Source organism: Trichoderma aggressivum (assembly GCF_033847375.1).
Source record: "Trichoderma aggressivum f. europaeum strain CBS 100526 chromosome Unknown scaffold_002, whole genome shotgun sequence".
Taxonomy (NCBI): domain Eukaryota; kingdom Fungi; phylum Ascomycota; class Sordariomycetes; order Hypocreales; family Hypocreaceae; genus Trichoderma; species Trichoderma aggressivum.
The window spans coordinates 1,212,477-1,232,871 of record NW_026946368.1 but is presented as its reverse complement, the minus strand read 5'-3'; the positions used below and the strand labels follow the sequence as shown (position 1 = coordinate 1,232,871).

The 20,395-nt window shown below is 46.5% G+C and overlaps 6 protein-coding genes across 6 annotated transcripts; 4 read left to right on the top strand and 2 right to left on the bottom strand.

Annotated features, from left to right (window-relative positions):
- Nucleotides 1-503: 503 nt before the first annotated feature.
- Triagg1_736 (uncharacterized protein) lies at nucleotides 504-2,029 on the top strand (the record flags this gene model as incomplete). Its single annotated transcript, XM_062894486.1, has 4 exons — nucleotides 504-546; nucleotides 609-1,744; nucleotides 1,829-1,915; nucleotides 1,973-2,029. The coding sequence occupies 4 exons, from the start codon at nucleotides 504-506 to the stop codon at nucleotides 2,027-2,029; spliced, it is 1,323 nt and encodes a 440-aa protein (XP_062759960.1).
- Nucleotides 2,030-3,475: 1,446 nt separating this feature from the next.
- On the top strand, nucleotides 3,476-4,048 carry Triagg1_735 (uncharacterized protein; the record flags this gene model as incomplete). Its single annotated transcript, XM_062894475.1, has 1 exon — nucleotides 3,476-4,048. The coding sequence occupies one exon, from the start codon at nucleotides 3,476-3,478 to the stop codon at nucleotides 4,046-4,048; it is 573 nt and encodes a 190-aa protein (XP_062759959.1).
- A 3,073-nt stretch (nucleotides 4,049-7,121) lies between these two features.
- On the top strand, nucleotides 7,122-8,797 carry Triagg1_734 (uncharacterized protein; the record flags this gene model as incomplete). The annotated part of the gene is made up of 5 exons (XM_062894464.1): nucleotides 7,122-7,136; nucleotides 7,204-7,576; nucleotides 7,752-8,239; nucleotides 8,311-8,486; nucleotides 8,566-8,797. 5 exons carry the CDS (start codon nucleotides 7,122-7,124, stop codon nucleotides 8,795-8,797), a joined length of 1,284 nt encoding a protein of 427 aa, XP_062759958.1.
- A 39-nt stretch (nucleotides 8,798-8,836) lies between these two features.
- Triagg1_733 (transcriptional regulator family: Fungal Specific TF) lies at nucleotides 8,837-10,342 on the bottom strand (the record flags this gene model as incomplete). Its single annotated transcript, XM_062894452.1, has 1 exon — nucleotides 8,837-10,342. One exon carries the CDS (start codon nucleotides 10,340-10,342, stop codon nucleotides 8,837-8,839), a length of 1,506 nt encoding a protein of 501 aa, XP_062759957.1.
- Nucleotides 10,343-11,470: 1,128 nt separating this feature from the next.
- Nucleotides 11,471-12,285, top strand: Triagg1_732 (uncharacterized protein; the record flags this gene model as incomplete). Its single annotated transcript, XM_062894441.1, has 2 exons — nucleotides 11,471-11,663; nucleotides 11,771-12,285. 2 exons carry the CDS (start codon nucleotides 11,471-11,473, stop codon nucleotides 12,283-12,285), a joined length of 708 nt encoding a protein of 235 aa, XP_062759956.1.
- A 542-nt stretch (nucleotides 12,286-12,827) lies between these two features.
- Triagg1_731 (uncharacterized protein) lies at nucleotides 12,828-15,940 on the bottom strand (the record flags this gene model as incomplete). Its single annotated transcript, XM_062894430.1, has 2 exons — nucleotides 12,828-15,770; nucleotides 15,866-15,940. The coding sequence occupies 2 exons, from the start codon at nucleotides 15,938-15,940 to the stop codon at nucleotides 12,828-12,830; spliced, it is 3,018 nt and encodes a 1,005-aa protein (XP_062759955.1).
- Between the last annotated feature and the right edge of the window lie 4,455 nt (nucleotides 15,941-20,395).

The window sequence follows — 20,395 nt, the reverse complement described above, 5'->3', positions numbered from 1 at the left end:
CTGATCGACCGCTGAATGAGATCCGGCGTCGCCCCGCTGAGTGCGGTAGCAAAAGCAAACCCCACGTCTCTCCACTGAAATTCCGCATGTACAGATTAATACCTAGCCAGGCGAATCGTGGGTGGACTTTGTAGTTTTGGCGAAATAAGTTATTCCCGCTTATATACGTGGAGATGGATGACGCTCTTGACTCGATTAATAGGCGAATGTACATGCATTTTGAACATCGTGACAATGAAAGTACCTATACCAATTTGCGATTATACGGCTGTTTAAGCTTTTAGAGGTGCGACAAGTTGAAGCATTGATGTCATCCACCCCTTGTCAAATTTAGAGATATAAGAAGGTGGTCACTCTACTACACAAAAAGGCGGCGCGAGTGACTGCCGATTAGCGTACACAATTTTGTCAGCACTCTTGGCGGGGTTTAGTCGCTGCAGAACCCTCTGCCAAAATTTGATCGCTTGGAAACCTCACACACGACACAACGCAAGTTGGCCAAGATGGCAGCCCAAATCCCCACTGAAGCTCTCAAGGAGCTGAAAGGTGAGCATCTACTTACTTACTACAGCAACCTCGGTATATGCTGACCGTGTGCGAAAATGCAGTGGCCGAAGGAACCCAGCCGGCTGGCCAAGCTGGGAACTCGGCCAACGGCCATGCCGAAGACGCTCACGACGGAGAAGACTCCGAAGACGAGGCAGAAGAACCCTCCACCACCGGAGCCGCCAAGAAGAAGAAGAAGAGAAAGCCCAAGAAGAAGAAGAAGGCTCCCACCAGCCAGACCGAGCCTCCCCGGGTAATGGTCAGCCAGCTGTTCCCTAACAAGACGTTTCCCAAGGGCGAGGAGGTCGAGTACCTGAACGAGAACGCCTACCGAACCACCAGCGAGGAGAAGCGCCACCTCGATAACCTCAACAGCGAATTCTTGGCCGACTACCGAGAGGCCGCCGAGGTGCACCGCCAAGTGCGACAGTATGCGCAAAAGGTCATCAAGCCCGGCCAGACCCTGACCGAGATTGCCGAGACCATTGAGGACAGTGTGCGTGCTCTCACGGGCCACCAGGGCCTGGAGGAGGGAGATGCCCACATCGCCGGTATGGGCTTTCCCTGCGGTCTCAGCTTGAACCACTGTGCCGCCCACTACACTCCCAATGCGGGCAACAAGATGGTGCTGCAGCAGAACGACGTCATGAAGGTGGACTTTGGCGTTCACGTCAACGGAAAGATTGTCGACTCTGCGTTCACCATGGCATTTGAGCCCAAGTATGATCCCCTGCTCGCGGCAGTCAGGGCCGCCACCAACGCCGGTGTGCGCGAAGCAGGCATTGATGCTCGCGTCGGCGAGATTGGTGGTGTCATCCAGGAGGTCATGGAGAGCTACGAGGTCGAGATCGACGGCACGACGTACCCCGTCAAGAGTATCCGCAACCTGACGGGACACACCATCCTGCCGTACAGCATTCACGGCACAAAGGCCGTGCCCATTGTGAAGAGCAACGACCAGACCAAGATGGAGGAGGGCGACGTGTTTGCCATTGAGACATTTGGCAGCACGGGCAACGGACACGTGCGTGATGACGGCGAGGTGTCGCACTATGCAAAGGTTGGCGATGTGCAGCACGTCGACCTCCGCCTTAGTTCGGCCAAGGCGCTCCTCAATGTGATTAACAAGAACTTTGGAACGCTGCCCTTCTGCCGACGATACCTCGACCGCCTCGGCCAGGAGAAGTACCTATTGGGTGTAAGTGGCGATGCCCCTTACTGGGGGGTATTCTCCTATCCCTCGTTGAATCCTTGATGCTGACGTTTGTCTGCTCGATTATAGCTCAATAGCCTGGTGCAAAACGACATTGTCGAGGCGTACCCGCCCTTGTGTGATAAGAAGGGCTCGTACACCGCTCAGTATGAGCACGTAAGTTGTCCCCTTTCTTGCGTTTGGACATGCAGGAGACTAACACGCTGTCTGCAGACTATACTTATCCGACCCACCGTGAAGGAGGTCATCAGCCGCGGAGAAGACTACTAGAGTCAAGATGGATTCTGGAATACGACATTCTTGATAGTCTGCCCAGGGGGGACAAGAGATAAGTCACGGTAGAAGTGGTCGTAGTAGTAGCAGCGGGATCACTGTTGCTGCTATTGTCGCTGCTGCTACGTGTTGAAGGACCTTGGATAAGGTCCCTATCTGGTACTAAGTTGCCTACCTACTTACAGATATAGTACAGTTGAGATGGTACAGTTGAGATGTAAAGAAAAAAGAAACAAAGATTAAGTCAAAGAGATTGCGACATTACTTGGTGCCATGATTATCCAGTTTCAATACTGTAGATAGGTCCTCAATCGCGGTTGATGTCTGCGGGGTGCAATCGAAGAACCCGAGGATGCGGCTGAGTAGGGCAAGGCCATGCTTCTCCGCATCGATCGAAGCGGCCTTCCCCGGGATCGTGGGAAAATGCCCATAAGGCTTAAACAAGGCAAAATCCATGGATAATCGTAATAATCGAACACCAAGAATCCCAAAAAGTTGGCATTGTTCCATAATTCTAATCCAATAAGCGGCCCTCGATGACGATCGTCGCCCGGCGTCGCCACCGCCTTGTTGCGGTACTGCCGGTTGCTCGCCACAAGAAATCCTCTGCCTTATCGAGCCGAGAAACACAACTTGTGTAGGACCGACCGCCATCACCGGACCGTAGCTGCCCTTCTTTGTTGCCCCTCCCATGCATACCGTATTTTTACTTTGTTCTTGCCCTTTTCTTGCCGATTCCCGCACCGCCGAAGTCCAATCAGATCCACTTCCGTCTCCCACCGTCCCGAGGATTTCTCGCTCGGCTGCAGCGGCTCTAACCTGATCCGTGCTACATGTTCCCTCTTGCGGAATAGTCTCTTCGATAGCCAAGATGACTAAGTCCGTGGACAGTGGAAGGGAGTCTCACAGCGAAGAAAAAAAAGACTTTTTCCGGCGAGGTCGCTTGCTCCGATGCCGAAGCTCCTCTTCCAAGCCCGTTCACATGCGAAGCTGCTCCTGAGGAAAAAACCCGCACGAACCCTCACGGCTGACTAGATTTTTTTTTCTTACCCCCGGCCTCCATATAATTGCGAATTCCCGCCCCCGGATCGTTTCGTTTCTTGATCATTTACAAGAGTCATACTGTATACATACGACGAAGATCCCTTTTTCTCTTCTTTTAATAGACGGCAGCGTTCTTTCATTTACTCCACTGGACCACTCGATCGGACATCGCTGAGACGAGTCACAGCGTCAGGCACGCACGCGGTTGATCACTGCCCTAGCCTAGATAACATTGACGACATTGATTGGTTTTATCTTTGCCATCCGCGACCCGCCACCTGCATCGGAGCTTTTTCTCGATATAAAGCAACAAACACCCTTTTTTTCTTCCTCCTTTTCTCCCCCCTTCCCCCCTTTGGTCATTCGCTTCTCCATATACACCGACACACGAACGAAGCAATGAAGGTCTTTTCAAACCAAGTCACCTACGACTACTCGTGGGACGAAGTATCAACGGCCAACTGGCGCAAGTACGGGCCATGGAACAACAAGTCTGAGCACGTCATCGCCGTCGACACGCTCTCGCGACGAGTCGACCCCGAGACCGGCATCCTGCGCACCGAGCGCCTCATCACATGCAAGCAGGCCGCGCCCGACTGGATCAAGAAGATGCTGGGCGGCAACATGGAGGAGAGCTTCGTCTACGAGGCCAGCTACGTCGACCCGCAGAGCAAGACGGTCACAATGGTCAGCCAGAACCTGACGTGGAGCAACCTGGTCCGCGTGCAGGAGGAGGTCGTCTACAAGCCCCTGAGCGACCACCAGACGCAGTTCATCCAGAGCGCCCGCATCACCGCCCTGTGCGGCGGCTGGCAGCGCATCAAGAACAGCATCGAGGACACGCTGTGCACGCGCTTCAAGGAGAACGCCGTCAAGGGCCGCGAGGGCTTTGAGCGGGTTCTCGAGATGAGCCGCATCGTGTTTGCTGAAGAGAAGGAGAGGCTGCAGCAGCAGAAGATGCTGCTCATGTAAATTGCATGAGCTCCTTTTGGCTCTGAAACGCCTCCAAAACTACGCCCTCAATGTCCAAATCACAAACCCAAACAAACAACAGACAACACACCCATCTCCACTATACCGACCAAACTTGTGTTTTTATCATCCTCTCTCCTTTGTTTGGGAAAGATACGGCGGCGGCATATATTTCTCTTTTTCGCTTTGTTTTTTTTTTTCTGGCGCGGCGTCACGGTTACACAAAATTTGGGTAGAGGCACGAACAAAGAAACGAGAAGAGAGGGAGGGCCATCATAGCGAGACAAAATAAGAAGACGAGGAAGAAACGGATGGCCAGGGTTAATTCGGCTTTTATTTTGTGTTTTGTCTTTTCATATATCCTCTACACTATCCTTGCTTTTTGGAGTGGAGGAGATACCAAGATTTTTTCTTTTCTGCTTTAGACAAAAATGGGGGGAACGACACAACTACATTTGTTTTCTGGGAGCAGAAGACAAAAAGACATGGAGGAATGTCCGCGCAGCATAAACTGTTTTTACGCTCATGAAATCAGCGTGCGGGCGATGATAGATTTTTGTTTTTGTTTTCGTCTTTTTTTTATAGAGACTAGAACGTGTATATTTAGAAGGGGCGGCTGAAATGCTGCATATCTCTTTTTTTTGTTAGACGGCAATTCAACACTCAGATGCCATGGCAAAAGATGCTACTTCCAGTTCTTGGAATTGTGATTGTGATAGTTACATGTAGTTTGGATATCGTGTTTAAATAGAGCGACGTTGTTGTAATGACGTACTCGGATGTAGTTTTGTAGATCCTTGTCAGTTGATATCTTGGGAGACGAGATGGGAGGAAATTCCCGGTTTGTCCTATGAAGCAAAGCTTCACAGCATTTTTTTACCTCCCTCGAGACATTGTAGATCTCTAGCCTCTATGTGGCTTCTTGCCAGCATTCATGGAACAGGCCAATAGGAAAGCAATGTTGTATCTTCACGGCATTTCTAACCTCTCTCGAGGTCATTCATATGAGGTTCCGCCCCTGGTTGTACTTGGTAGTTCGTGTCGATGTGTATATGTGTAGATGAGGCGGACGTGGCTGAGGGTGTCCTCTTTCATAGCATTTTACGCTCTCTAGAGAGCCTTGTGTATGCTTACTTAGCTTGTCTAAGTTGAAGATGCTTGTTTGTATTTTCATCATGGTAAATACGAAGCATCTACCTACGAGGCTGGTATTCTAGACACACAAGATATGAGGGAAGCTACTTAGCCTCGTGGTATGAGTTTTCACTGCAACTTTCATCCATCCGGAGACTATGTAGGCTTCTCGCTAGCCATTCTCGGTTCCAGACTGAAAAAAATCGACATAACCTAACCAGCCTATCATGTGAAGAAGCAGCCTCACCAGCCAGAAAACGTGTGGGTCTTTCACAGCATTTTTAAGTCTCCCCGAGACTGTTTTCAGCCTATTTATAGCTTTGTGGAGGCTGTTGCTTGGTGTGGGATAAGACCAGTAAGATTTTGGTGATGTTATGGCCCCCTTCACAGCATTTTTAAGCCCCCCCGGGGTCGTTGGTGGATGGAACAGAGATACTACAAAAGTACAGAAATAATAACCGGTTGGGGGAGAAGCGTCTAAAATAATGCATTGGTATTTGGGAGTTGAGCAAGAGGCTACGATTCAATTTCCTGTTTCCATGACGTCTTCTTGAGAGCGTTTCGCGGCCATCTTGAATAGCCGTCGCAATGGGCAAAATGCATCATCCTTTCACTTCGCTGTGGCCTTGTCTGTAGCCGGTTCCCATGAATCCGACTTGTTCTGCTGTGTGACCTCCTTACATGCAGAATCCTTGCAAATGCATATGCGTAGACGGGATCTAGCGCTTGCATTTCACAGCAATTTTAACGCTCCTTTGGAACACAGCGCGAGGTAAGGTATAGGTGAGTCATTGCAAGCACCCTTCTGAAATAAATGGACAGGGATGTGACGGCATATACATTATATCAAAGATGGAGGAAGACAAGACGCATGGTCAGTGCCGATGGAGAGAAAAGAGAGATTCTTTTTTAAAATTCAATACGACTCTGTAAGGAAGAACCTGTTCATGTGTCTCTTACTTTGGCTACTCTGGCTAGATCATACCTTCTTATTACCCAAGTGGTATTTGCTGTTGTTATTACCATCTACACTATCTTCGACTCTTGCTGCGATGCTTTCGGTATCCGCTACTATCAGTAGTTTCTCTAATATCTGCTACTAAAGATACGATACTTTCTCTAGTACTGACCTGATGATGTAGAATAGCCCCCTGTTTCTAAGAGGGTCCCTCAGAATCTTCACCAGGCTGTCCTTCTTCTTCGGTCTCCATCTCGATATCACTTTCAATCTCAATGCCACTCTCAACCTCTTCTCCCCATCGCAACACGGCGGGACAGTTGTTCTCTCCCGAAACTGAGAAACAAGCCTCGTCTTCGCTATAGCAATCCATGTATTTCTCCGTATCATCGTCCGACGGGTCCCAAGGTTCTCTACCGGCGCCACATATTGCGGCTACAACGAGGGAGATCCCATGACAACTTGAGAAGCTCAAAACTAGGCACATGATCTGGGGTTTCTGACTGCAATTCAAAAGTCTGGCCTGTAACAAGCCTCAAGCAAGCACATGGCCCCAAAACTGACCGTTTTCGATCTTCGTTGGCCTCCTCAAGATATCGAAATCATCTCTGGTAACATCTGAATCTGGCCTGAGTTCGCCAATGCAACTGGACTACAACGCCCTTTCCTGTCTCTTCTATTGGCTTGAGAGCCATTTACAGTCATTGAACCAGGTATGAAGCTGACCGTTCATTGAGATTAGATTTTGAGGAGATTCTGTAACATTCCGGTCCCTAATAAACGGAACAAGTCGAGTTACTGTATCTGCGTCCCGAAACATCTCGAGCATATTCGTTATCATAGTTGTATGTTCCGGTACACCGGATGGGAAAATACGGGCTGCGTGTGGATCGGGCATACCAGTGAAACAGCACACATCACATCACATAACAAAAAAAAAACACATTCACTCATCAACAGTTTTACCCCCATCATCATCGTATGTTCTCCGCCCGGGTTTGTTTTCTCCAATAATCCCCCCATGTAGCGGAGCACTTTCTTCTATCCTCTCTAACCACATCAGGTTACTATCCGGAGAAGCAAATCGCCGGGGAACAAGAACGCCCTCCGGGCCATCGAATCTTCCCCTCTTGGGGAACCAAACTACAACTACTACATATACCTTATAATTTTAGCCAAAGATAGTTCTCGGGGAAGCCATGGTGGTAGTTTCTCGTCTGGGGGTCCGATGTCGTCGTCTTTATTCTTTGGGTTTTCGGATATACACCCCCGTCCTCTCGCCAGGCTCTGGCTTGTCATTCTCGATCTAATTGCTTGGATTGGCAAGGCGGCAGCGTCTTTTTTCTCTGGATATTTCCCCAAGAAGGCTTCCGATGGAAGCTTAGAGCGGGCAGACGAGATGCCCAAGCCCGAGATGCCTCGTTTTGATGGACATGGTGGGCTGCTGGACGAGGATAAAAAAGGGAACCGCATGCCTTGATTTCAAACAAGTAGATCTCTGTCCCTCTATCGATCTGAACTATTCTCAAACCCATCGCCTGCTGTGCTAGTAAGCCATGCATCCATCTTTGAAGAAGAGAAAAATGACCTGCACTCAGCATTACACTACAGACACATTTCCCTCCGAAGCCGGCAAGGAAATCACCACCCTCCATGCTGACGACCCGGCCACAAATACCACCCTGCTCCATTCCCTCCTGGAGAGGGATGGCGCCGTAATCGTCAAGAATCTTTTCCCCAAGTCCCTCTGTGCCCAGATCAAGCAAGATCTCAAGCCCATATTCGACGCAGACAAGCCGGATCCCGCTGGTTTCTTCCCCAGCACAACAAAGCGTGCTCATGGCATCCTTGCTCAGTCACCTTCCAGCGCCAAGCTGGTAGTGAACCCGCTCTTTCAGTCCGTCGCAGAGGCCATGTTGACCAGCAGATACACCTATTGGGAGGGCCAAGAGCAAAAGAGCGTGGCAGCAAAGCCACAGATTGCGAGTATCGTAGGTTTCCGCGTCGAGCCCGGCGGCAAGCAACAGCCTCTCCACAGGGACGACTCCGACTATCATACTCGAAACTGCGATATGCCTGTCATGCTGGGCTGCGTCACGGTATTTGCCTGGCCCTTGAGTCCTTTAAATGACAGCATGAATCCCGAGCTGACAATCGTGGTCATTTGCAGGCATTGTCCAAGACGACAAAGGAGAATGGCGCGACGGTCATTATCCCAAAAAGCCACCTATGGGGACCGGAGAGGTGCCCGCTCGACGAGGAGACCATTTCGGCAGAACTCGAAGTCGGAGACGCAGCCATCTTCGTTGGCAACGTATATCACGCAGGAGGCGCAAACGTCACCAAGTACGATCCCCCTTGAAACCTTCCTGGGCAACTCCCATCAATGGGAATCATGATGCTGACCTATGTTCAACCGTATTAGGGACGACGCACGTGAGACAATCGGCGTGTTCATGTGTAAAGGAACCCTAAGGCAAGAAGAGAATCAGTATTTGGAATTGCCGCCAGAGGTAGCAAAGGATCGAGGTTTCTCACCGCAATTGTTGCGTCTTCTCGGGTATGGACTCTGCCCACCAGCGCTGGGCTTATACAAGTATAAGGACCCAATGGAGGAGATATTCAACGTCTTGGACGAAGAAACAATCCGCAGATAGGAGTAGTATACAGCGTTGATGAACAATTCTCTTAATGCTTTACACAACAAGGATTCTAAGTCCATTCGCTTGCAGCTGTTGTGCAACCGGCAGCCAGTTTGGCTCTGTACCACTCCAAAAGGCGGTTAAAAAGCTCCGGATGGTTTCGTATTGATTAAAGCCCGTCGTTCTGATGGTCTTGTCGAGAATTGTGGCGACCTTGTGCTGCCTTTCCGTGTCGCCATGACACTCCGTGCCCGCGATGAATATCGGCCACGGGAGGTTTTGAATGCAGAGAGAGATATTCTCAATCTGATCTAGCTGGTCAAACAGCTTGGTAACGGAAGCCAGCCAATCGAAATTACTGGGAATCGCGTAGCCCAGGCATCTGTACGCATAAACGACGGCAGCGTGGTGGTATATGTCCACCAGCCTTATAAAGTCACGGCGCACAACCGGGGGGTTTATTTGCAGCTTCCCCGCAATCATCAGTGTCTGGCCTCTTGCCTGCTCGAAGCGTGATTGTACTTCGATGATGGTAAAACTCTCGGGCCAGAGCGATACGTCAATGGCCTCGTTCACGGCCATGGACCGTCGCGAAGCCAGCGTGATTTGATGCAGAAAAGAAAGGTACTCGGAGAACAGCACATGGCTACCGGAGCCTGGCGTGGGAAGAATGGTTTCTGCGACATCGGCCAAGTCGAAGGACGTGCAAGAGCCGAGCACTTCATGGATTGCGAGCTGGTTCCTCAAGAACGCAAACAGGCCCTTGGTACACGCCTCGTGCTGCCCAAATACGTTGACGATTCTCCTTGCCGCAAGTCGATGGCCTTCAGCAGCCTCGGAGTGATTCTTTGCCATTTCGTAATTCGCAATCACAAGGATACAGGCCAGCATCCATTCTGCGTTGGCAACATCGGCTCGCGTATTAAGCTCCGCTCCGCCGATAACCCGGGAGTTCATTTCACTAAGCTGCCTTTGGAGGACTTCCAAACATGCGTCTCTCGCCTCCTCATGGTACCGGGCTAGCTGGCTCGGAAACTTCATGGGCCCATGGTAGAGAGAGAAGGCGGCAATGGCAAAACGAAGGCCTGGGGCATTGGCAGCCATGGGCAACATGCGCCGCCGATAGTCGTTTTCATCCGAGTCGATCCATACCATCCGGCCCGCCAGATACTTGTCGTAGTATTCGATGATCTCCGGCGAAGACGCCCACTGCGTAAAGTTCAACAAGTCCGTGCCTGCAGAGGTGCTTTCAATGGCCCTGTTAATGCTGACAGCCGTCTGTCCCATAACCTGGAGGGCTCCAGAAATAGGAGAGGGTGCCGGAGCGAGCGCCGGAGCAGCGAGAGGAAGAGGAAGAGGAACGGGCTCTTCGATTGTCGGTAACGCCAGTTCCATGGCCATCGAGCCCGCCACAGGCAGTCTCCGACCCTTGAGTTTCCCTCGCACCGCCACTCCATCAGCCCAGCGAAGATGCCGCCCGTATCCGGGGCAGCTCAGGCCCTTCTTGATGCATTTCGAACAAGCCGGACGACCGAGGTCACATCGAATGCGTCGCCGCATGCAAGTGCGGCAGCCTTTGGGGGGGAAAGCAAATCAGCGCTGCATCAAGACCAAACCTGGGGCGAGAATGCCTCTCTCACCTTTTGATGCGTCAGCCGAGCCCTTTGAGCTCATTGCAGTCTGTGCTTATGATGATAGACGCATTCATCAATCCCGAGGCTCAAAAAGCAGAATAGCGTTGGAACAGTATAAAGTGGGCGTGGGACATGGGATTGCGGTAGAAGTTATAACTCGTAGAAGACAAAAAAAAAAGTGGACGGCATCGGAGAAATAAATTCTACCAGATTAGTTATGTCAGTTTACGTACAAAGAATGCATCGTCTCGCCTTATCGTTTCGTTAGCACACATACGAGCTTTAGCCGCGGCGCCGTTGACCATCCACTCGTCGGAGAGTTCCGTCAGTTTAGGCGCATGTAAATAGCTTCAATTTTGTGAGGGTGACAGAAACAGCAGCGACAGATGCCCGGTGAAACATATTACGTATTTCATCACGTCGTTACCCGATACTCCGCATCCACTTAGCTATTGGGCAGTCAGTTCACATTAATACATTTTCACCAAAGATGGAACCAAGATACCTCTCTTCTCCGCCCCAATAAGAACAGAAACCATGCAAGTGTTATCAAGAAAAGCGTCATCCCATTGTCCCGCCTTATCACACAATGCTCGCTCCCAGCCCAGCAGTGACCCTCTATCTACATCAATTAAACGTTCCCTAAGCGAACCGTTGAAGCCACCAGACCTTACAAGTCACACGCGGGTGACACAGCCCAAGGATCACTTCAAATTTAACAACAGAGTATTTAGACAGGATGAAAAAGAATACATTAGCTTTATTTTCATTCGTTTTTTATCCCGTCAGAAGCACTCCATTCACAGGAGCTAAAAGCACTGTCCATATTTGCCCAGGGGCACTCTCAAAGCACCTGCAGTGCATCAGTTACAGCAGCACTTCTCCCTCCTATTTCTTCCCAAACAAAAAAAAAAACTCCATGCCTCAAATCACCCTCTTCGACTCTTCTCCTTCACCACCAAACATACACACTACTATATAGGCAACCCTTCTTCCTACCTCGCCCGGCATTCGGTTGGTTCATCTCTTAGCATATCCGCATCCTTCCATCACCATGCCAAAGGACTTCATCAGCGTGGTACAGGACCTCGAGGACCTCCTGTGCCACCACATCACCACCTCACCTCCAGCAGATTTCACAGAGGAGCTCGCCGACGTCCTCAAGACCGTGCTCAGCATGGATCGCAACACCCACTGGAGCATCCAATCATTCCTCTTCGACTTCCGCGAAGAATACTTTCGTCAGAGTAACGTCCTCCCCCTTCCTCTCCATATCTACCTAAACCCACCCAGAAAAGAAAAGAACAAAAAACCTCTAACCAAAGGGCAATTGATTTTCCCCCTCCATCAACAGAGCTCACAAACGAACAACCAGGCCCTGTCCGCCCCCACAACGACATCTGGCCTCGCCTCAACCGTTCCGCCGTCGAGCCCCTAAGCAACATGCCCATGACCCACGACATCGGCCCCGATCTCTGGGCCTTTGCCGTGCGCTACGCCGACCAGGTCTACAACGTTCTCCGTCTCCAGGCCAAGATGCCGTATAAGCCCTTCATCGAAGTGCTCACCGAAAACAGCTTCATCAAGGGCCTAGCCGACACCGGTGGCACCATGACGCAAGAGAATGCAGCTGAGAGCAGCGACCACATCCTGGACCTCCAGGAATACGACGTAAGCCTCCACTCGAGACTGATGTTTCTAGAAGACCGGGTCATGATCCTCGAGAAGAGGGAGGAACTATTAGACGGTCAGCTCGATCGAGCTACTCAAGCAATGGGAGCCCTGCGCTCGACAAACTTGGATTTGGCCAGAAAGGTGTCGGAAGTGCAGCAGCGAAACCACGACCTACGCAGGACGTACGCTGTGTAACGTCTTCATCAAGGGAGTATCTATGATTGGTTGGTACACACGTAGATGGAGGGCACTATGGCTGCGAGGTATCATTTGATATATTTGTCATCTCATTCTTGCTAACTCTGGGCCAAAGCTCGCCCGCATCTTGCAACATAAATAGCGCCCCCCTCTAAATCATCAGGTACAAGAACAAGAAAACTCCCCCGTGCATATATGAAAGAGGTCGTAAATAGTTGAATGATAGTCAACAATCAGCAACCAAAATCCAAACAAGCTTCACAATTAGAATAAGTCCACAATCATCTTTTTGACTTTTGTACATCGTCATAATCATAATCATTATAAGCAGGAAACGAGAAGGGAATCAGAGAAGAAAAACGAGCTGGGATGGAACATCAGCTGATAGCTGCCTCCAACCCTGGTTCATTATTTTGAAAGAGACATTTGCTGCAGGAGCTCAATCTTAGTGGGAAACAAATCGTAACATCGTAAATGGGTTGTTATGAACAGAAGAAGAAAAAGAATGGGAAAGAATGGGATAGGCGGCAGTATCGTCACTAATGCAGCCTCTCCTTCACATATACCATGGCGGCATAGCCAGCGCAGCACTTGGTGCTCATCTCGTGGAAGCACCACGGGCACTTCACCGTCATGGATAATGCGCCAGTGAATCCGACGTTTCCCCTTGGTCGAATAACAGCCTCTGGGTTGGCCATGGCTTCATAGATGTTGCTGGGCATGTCGTGGTAATATTTGCATCCACAACACTCCACAAACATTTTGGCAATCGGCTCGCCGCCGACGGGTGAGCCAGTTGTGTGTCGCGGCGCCTTGGTCGGCGCAAGGTCAGTAGTGGGGGATGGCTGGCTCCGGATCGAAGATGGCGGCGTGACCTTGGGACCAAGACGTGGCGATCCTAGCACCTGAGGAGGCGGAGCGAGGGGAGCAGCTTTGCGAGCTTCCTCCAGATAGGAAGCAGGCCACGGGGAAGCAACTAGTTGAAGTTTGCCATTTACCTTTTCCTCTCCAGAGAGCAGCGCAGTCGAAGGGAAGTGTTGCCTTGGCACTGACACATGTTCCACGGCCTTCAGGGGCTGGTGCTTCAATTTCGGCAGAAAATCAGTTCCAGTTATCGCATCCACGTCCGACTGAGACCGGCGGTGAGCAGTCTGTCCTGTAGCCGCGGCAATGGTTTTGGTGGAAATGACGACACTCGATGTGCTGGTATTTCCCACGGGCCGTGTGTTCTTGGGTGGGCTTGAGAAGCCACCACCCCCAATCTGGAGGAGAAGCGGCTGTCTGACCGGACTCGTGGAACCGTTCCTGGCGCGAGGTGTCGCTACTCGTTTACTCTCAACATCTTGCGTCATGGGGGGGAGACCCTTTTCAGATTGAGGTCGGGAGGTGTCAGGCGTACCAGGCATTGATGGCGAATGGAAATCGTCAGACGAATCATCATCAGTCGATGTCGTTGGAACTGAGTCGTCCGTAAGACGGCGAACAGTAAAATCACTATCATCCCGAAGGGATCCGTGAGATTTACGGATTGGAGATAGCGATACCTTGGTGTCGATGACCTTCATGACGGAGGATTGAATATCCTCCCACGTCGGAATCTCTATCGGGTCTGGCTTTTGACCCTTGGCGATGCGACCAGCCTCTCGTGGAGTAGTTTGGAGAGATGCCCCGCCGCTCTTCAGCTCAGTGTTTCCAGACGCATTGTTTGCGACCTGCTTGGGCCTGCCAGGCAGACCATGATTGCTGTTGGCAGACTCAGAGCTACCAGGTCTTGGCGTGCGTGGAGATGACACGGATGACACTGAGCCATCTAAACTCACCATGGAGTTCCGCTTTGAGCTTCGACGGGGCGGTGCAGGAGGCAAAGATGTCGTCGCGAGGGTTGCATCTTGAGCATTGCCACTCTTGACAGCCCCGTTGCCTTCGCGTGAAATCCGAGCAAGATTGGTTTGGCTTAGCTTCTCTTTCGCTGGCTGCTGCACAGTAACAGCGCCGCTTGGAAGGAGATCGCTTGTAGATACGCTGAGTTTGGGCTTTGTATTTTGGTTCTCGTTGCCGGTAGGTGAGGCTGGTTGAAGGGCGTTTTGACCGGCCGTTTGAGGACGTGTATCGGCATTTAATCCTGCGTTTGCACTGGTTTGGGGTGGTGGCAATGCGGATGCGGATTTGGTTGCCTCGTTAGTTATTACAGGCTTCTTTGACTTGTCTTGCTGGGCAGTCGTCTTTGATGGTTCAGCCGAGTCCTTTGATTTCAGACCCACAAAGGCTCTCCATTTGCTCTCCATTGTCCCGGTCTCCTGAGCCTCCATCTCTGCAGACGAAATAAGAGATCTTGTCTTGGCCGCTGCAGCCGGGTGTCGAGTGATGGGAGGATAAACTCGGCGCTGGGACTCGGGGACTGGCCGCGCTGGAGGTGCAGACCACTTCTGATTGTGAGCGTTATTGGTTCGCAGTGCCGGATGGATTTGAGACTCGTCCATGTTCTCAGGTGGCTCAGCGGTCTTTTGGCTGGCCGCATGTCGTTGAATCTCCAACTTGATGCCACCGATGAAGCCCGTCTCGTTGGGGCGAGCAGTGTCAGCGCGAGCAGTGTCAGCGGAAGCCCGGCGAGACTCGAACGGCGACATGATATACGAGGTGAAAGAGCCGGATCGCCTGTGATGAGGGCGGACTGGCGCGTCATCTTTGGTAAACTCTAGCGCACTCGAAGGTCTCTGCTTATCTCTGGCAGCTGCCTGTGCCGCTGATGAGCGATTCGCCTGCTCCAAGGCATACGACGAAGAAGGGGGAGGTTGCTTGCTCAAGCGCTTCTTCTTAATTAAAGCATTCCTGAGCGCGGATTCCTCCTTTTCCCGCTTCGATGCCTTCTCCTGCTCCTTTTTCTGCTGCTCTTTTTTTCGCTGTTCTTTCTCCGCCTGTTCCTTTTTAAGCTGCTCTTTCTTGAGCTGCTCTTTTTTCAGCTGCTCCTTTTTCAGCTGTTCTTTGCGCTCTTGCTCCTTTCTCTCCTCTTCCTTCTTCAGTTGTTCCTTCTTCAGCTCTTTCTTGTTATCCTTTTTATCACTCTTCTTGCGACGACCATATGCTTCCCAGCTTGGTGACTGGCAAATGGACCTCCGTTCATCTTCATCGCTTAACGGAACATCGAAAGAAACAGCTTTGAGGGCGGGCTTGTCCACAGGTGGAGAGTGGTTATGCACTACCACAGCGGCTCTTTGCGCGTTGTTGTCTATCTCGGGCGCAAAATCCAATTTGAGTTTGGGAGAACTGACGTTGATGGTCAGTGGAACTATTTGAGCAACCGGCGATCTCTCTTTGGCGATGTTGGCGCCCATTGGAGCATCTTTTTGAGGAGCCGCCTCAATACGGTGAACCTGAACTGCAGGGCGATTCGATGCCGAAGGTGGTGGTCTGGAGACAACGGCAGCTATGGAAGCTGAATTGATGGACAGCGCATTTGGTTGCGAGGTCTGAAGACGCTCAAGCTACATTTGGACGAACAAGAGAGAGCATTAGCTTCCATGGGGCTTCTTGGAGACATCTGGCTGAGAAGTGCAACGCGACAGGAGACCGCTCTTACCATGTAGCGTCGCTCGAGCTCGAGCATGCGCTGCAAGCTGTTTGAGCGAGCGGGTCGAGTCTTGTGGTTGGACATGATGGCCAAGCTGCGAGTTGGGCGCTTTGGCAAATCCTGCCCGACGAAATGGACGGAATGTGTGTAAAAATAGAGGGCCGAGGACGAGAGCTGGCAAGGCAGCACAAGGGAGAGACTCCGTCAGTGGCTACGATGTGGCTGGTAAGACTATAAGCTGGCGCACGACCGCGAGCATGCGCCTCTGCTGAGGTCCCAGGGTGACCAACTCTCACGAGCACCGTATCAAGACGAATGTTGGGCGATTCGATTCGAGCACAGAGCTCATCCGCTGTGGAAACGAGTGACGATGGAAGGCGAGAAGAAGAAGGAGAGAGAAAAAATCATCCAACGGAGACATGCATGAGCTGCCCTCGGTAGAAAAGCGGTTGGGCGTTGGCCCTTTGAGGAAGCATTCGACAAATGCACGTGGGGGCTGGTGGAAGCGAAGACGACGTTTGGCAATCCGAGCTTCTGGCCCAGGACTCGACTCAGTCAGTACTGTGCCGACTCGTCTCGTACAGGTCACAACGCAAATCAAGCCCGACTAATTGAACATGCTCTAGCAAACTAAGGACCGGGAGCGAGCGGATAAAGGAGGCGCCAAAAACCAAGCCAGCGCCCTTGGTGCCCGCAATACGAGCTGGGGAAGCAAGGTTTGGGGCAGTGTGGTGTGCAAAGCTGAGACACAGGCGATGAGGTGGCCCAATAAGCCGAGCAGACGAACCACGCCAGCTGAGCAGGCGGCAACTTGAAAGCAGTCGGACGATTGATTGACGCGCTTGGGATCCGTATTCGAGAGTGACAAGTCCAGTTCCGGTCCCTGGCTCACCGGTCGACGGTGCGACCCTGCAGGCAGTGCTAACGGAGTCGGGAGTAAGCAGAAGCCCACAGAGAGTGTGATTCCGGCTCCTGGGCCTGGCGCTGGTGCTTTTGGGCAGGTGGGATTTTGAGGGCACGCAGCGAAGCGAAGACGATTGTCGGGTTTTGCAGGGGTTCGCCGATGGATATTGTTCTGAGGGACCCCTACGGAGAACGTGAGGTGAGGCCATTGGGTTGAAGTGCGAGTTTAGCAGCAATAGCGCTTCGTACAGGCTGGGGCCGCTGCGTGGGGACGTGCGGTGGGAGATGCCCACTGATGGCGCTAGCTTTTTAGCGCACCTGTCGCTGATGCCCAGTGCAAGCGCAGTAGTATCAATCACTAACGGCTGGACCCATCCATGTCGACCTGCAGTCAGTGCCTGACCCGAGAATGCAATTGATGCCTCCATGGAACCACAACCCTCAGCTGGACAGCGAACACAAAAGCCACCTGCACTCTCTGTTCAATACGAACCGCTAGAGACGCCCCCAAAGCAGCCAATCCCTGCTAGCCCCCGGTGGCGGTTGCAAAGGCTCAACTTTGATCTCGTCGCTGGGGGCCGATCGTCGACATGGATCGTGACTTTTGTGACCCGCCGGCCACTAAGTGCCACTAGCGCGCCAGCAACACGTTGTTCCACCTCGTTTGTTATTCACGCCAGCATAAAAATAGGAACAAATTCCATTAGCGCCGTTGTTGTTGTTATTATTATTATTATATTACTTTACGCTTATAACCACTAATTAATCAGGCTGCTGGGTGCAGCAGGGGGCGTGCTAGGCTAACTAGTAAAAGGGAGAGCTAATTATAATATAATAATTACATAAGGAATTTCCCTAATAGCTATTAGATTATATTAATAATTAGTTAATTAATATCCCTATTTCCTTATATTTTTATAAGTCTATAGGGTAATATATATTATATAAAAAAATATATATCTCTTATAGGGGTATAAAAAAAAATCTAAGTTACTAATTACTTTTATTTTTATTTTAGTTATTTAATATATTAATATATAACTAGCTTTTTATTATACTTTACTTTATTTATAAAATAAAAAAAAGAAAATATAAAAAGTTTATAAATAGTTTATAGCGCTATATACTTTAGTTAAGGTTTTTTTATATTTTTTTTTTTTAAATAAAAACTATTTATAATAGATTTTTTAAAAAAAGCTTAATATAAATAAAAGTTAAATAAACTTTTTAAATTTTTTTTTAATTACTATAAAAACTAACTACTTATTTTATAATTACTAATTATACTTAAGATAGCTAAGAACTTTATAATAATAAAAAAAGTAATTAAAAGTCTTCTAATACTTATATAAGTAATTTAAGTTTATATTAATATAGTTAAATTATTTATAATATAAGGCAAAGTTTTTATAACTTAACCTTATAGCTAATAGTTAATAAAGTAAGGATTAAGGAAGTGTAAGTTTATTAAGTAGTTTAATTAAAATAAATAAGTTTAGGTTTTTATATAAGAAAAGCGCTAAGGTTTTTTACTATACTTATAATATATTTATAAGTATTTATTAAGCTTATTATTTAATAAAAATAAAAAAGGTTAAGGAAGGACTTACTTAAAGTAATATAATATTTATTTTAATAAGCTTATTAGCCTTTTTATTTTTAAGTATATTACTATAGCTAAGGGCCTATTTTAAGGTTATTAAAACCTTAGCTATATTATATTAATAACTAAAGAAAATAGCTTATAAAAATTTAAAGGGAGTATTTTAAAAACCTATAATTATTAATATATTATTAATATAAAAATAAAATATTAAATTAGCTAGGGTTTTTTTTATAATAGCTTAAAGTTTTTTATTAACCTTAACTACCTTTATATTAAAAACCTCTGCTTAATTAAGTTAATTATATTCTTTTATAAATATTTTAGTACTTTATATTATAATATATTTATAATTAAATATATTATTTTTATTTATTAAGTTATTAAAAAAAATTATAATAATATTAAAAGGGAGGGCTTATTATTATATTATAAATTATTTAATAATATAATTTTTATTAAATCCTTTTATTATTTTAAAAAAAAATAAAGTAAGGGAGGGTTTAAGTAGCTTTAAGTATAAAATATAAGAGAAAAGTATAAAGGTTTATTAAAGCTTAAAAAAGAATATTTTAAAATTTTTTAATAAAAACTTTTTAATTATATTTTTATAAATTAACTCCTTTAAGTATTTATTAATTACTATATTTAGTAAATACTTAACTAAAAGGTATAATTAGTTTAATAACTATAGATATATTATAAAAAAAAGCCTATAGGCTTATAAAAGTTATTTAATTAATAATATAATACTTTTATAATAATATATATTATTTAAAGTTATTTTTTAAACTAAGAGAATTAATCTTAGGCTTTATTAAATAGTTTTATTTATAACTTATATATTTATTTTTATCCTAGCTAATATTATATACTAGGAATTCTATATAAAAGAAGTATTTAAGCTACTAAACTATACCTTAGACTTATAATAAAAAATAGGTTTTATATAGGCTTTTATATTTTAATATATTATAATAAAAAATAAACTGCTTTTAGTATTAACTAAGCTAAAAAGATATTTTATAAGTTAGTAAGTCTTTTTAATTTATAATTTTATATATATTTTAAAAATAAGGCAGTAGTTTAAGAAAACCCTTAGTTAATATATTACCTTAATTATTATTTTTAATTCTGCTTAATATATTATTAATAAGTTACTTTTATAATTATAAAAGAAATATATAACTTTAGTTTTTATTAAGTTAAAATTAATTTTATTTTTATTATCTTATTTTTTTAAAAACTAAAGGGTAATAATAGTTTTAGTAATATTTTTCTATAAGCTTTTTTTTATAAATAAAAGGCTAGTATTATTTATATACCCTAGCTAAAGTATATTAATAATAACCTTATATAATAGTTATATATATAAAAGGAAAAAAATTAAGAAAATAAAGGATTTTTATAAAAAGCTATATTTTAAAAGTTTTAATAAAAAAAAAAAATCCTATAGCTTAATATTAATAAACCTTTTACTTATAAAGGATTTTACTTAGTAAATAAGTAAAACTAATTAGCCTTACTTTCTTAATTATTTAATAAACTTATTTTATAGTATTATATTAAAGGCCTTTATTATATTAATAGTAATAAAAGTTATAAAAAGTCCCTATAATAAAGTAAGTTTAATATAATAAGTAAAAATAATTATAAAATTAATAATTAATTTTTTAAAAAAAGCCTCTGCTTAATTAAGGTAAAAAATTTAATATTATATAATAATATAAGCTAGCCTATAGGTAATAAGTTTTTCTAATCCTTTACTTAAGTAATTAAGTAAGGAAATAAAGTATTAAGTATAAGGTATAAAAAAGTTATACTTTTTAAGCTTTAGAATTATAATAACTTAAGTATTTTTAAAAAGCTTTAGGTAGTAACTAATAATTAAGTATCCCTTATATAAAAGTTTAATAATAAAACCTATAGCTAGTTAAGTAGTTTTTAATATATAAATTATAATATTATTAATCCCTAGGAAAATATTACTAATTTTAATAATATAATCTTTAGTTTTCTTAAGTAAAATAATT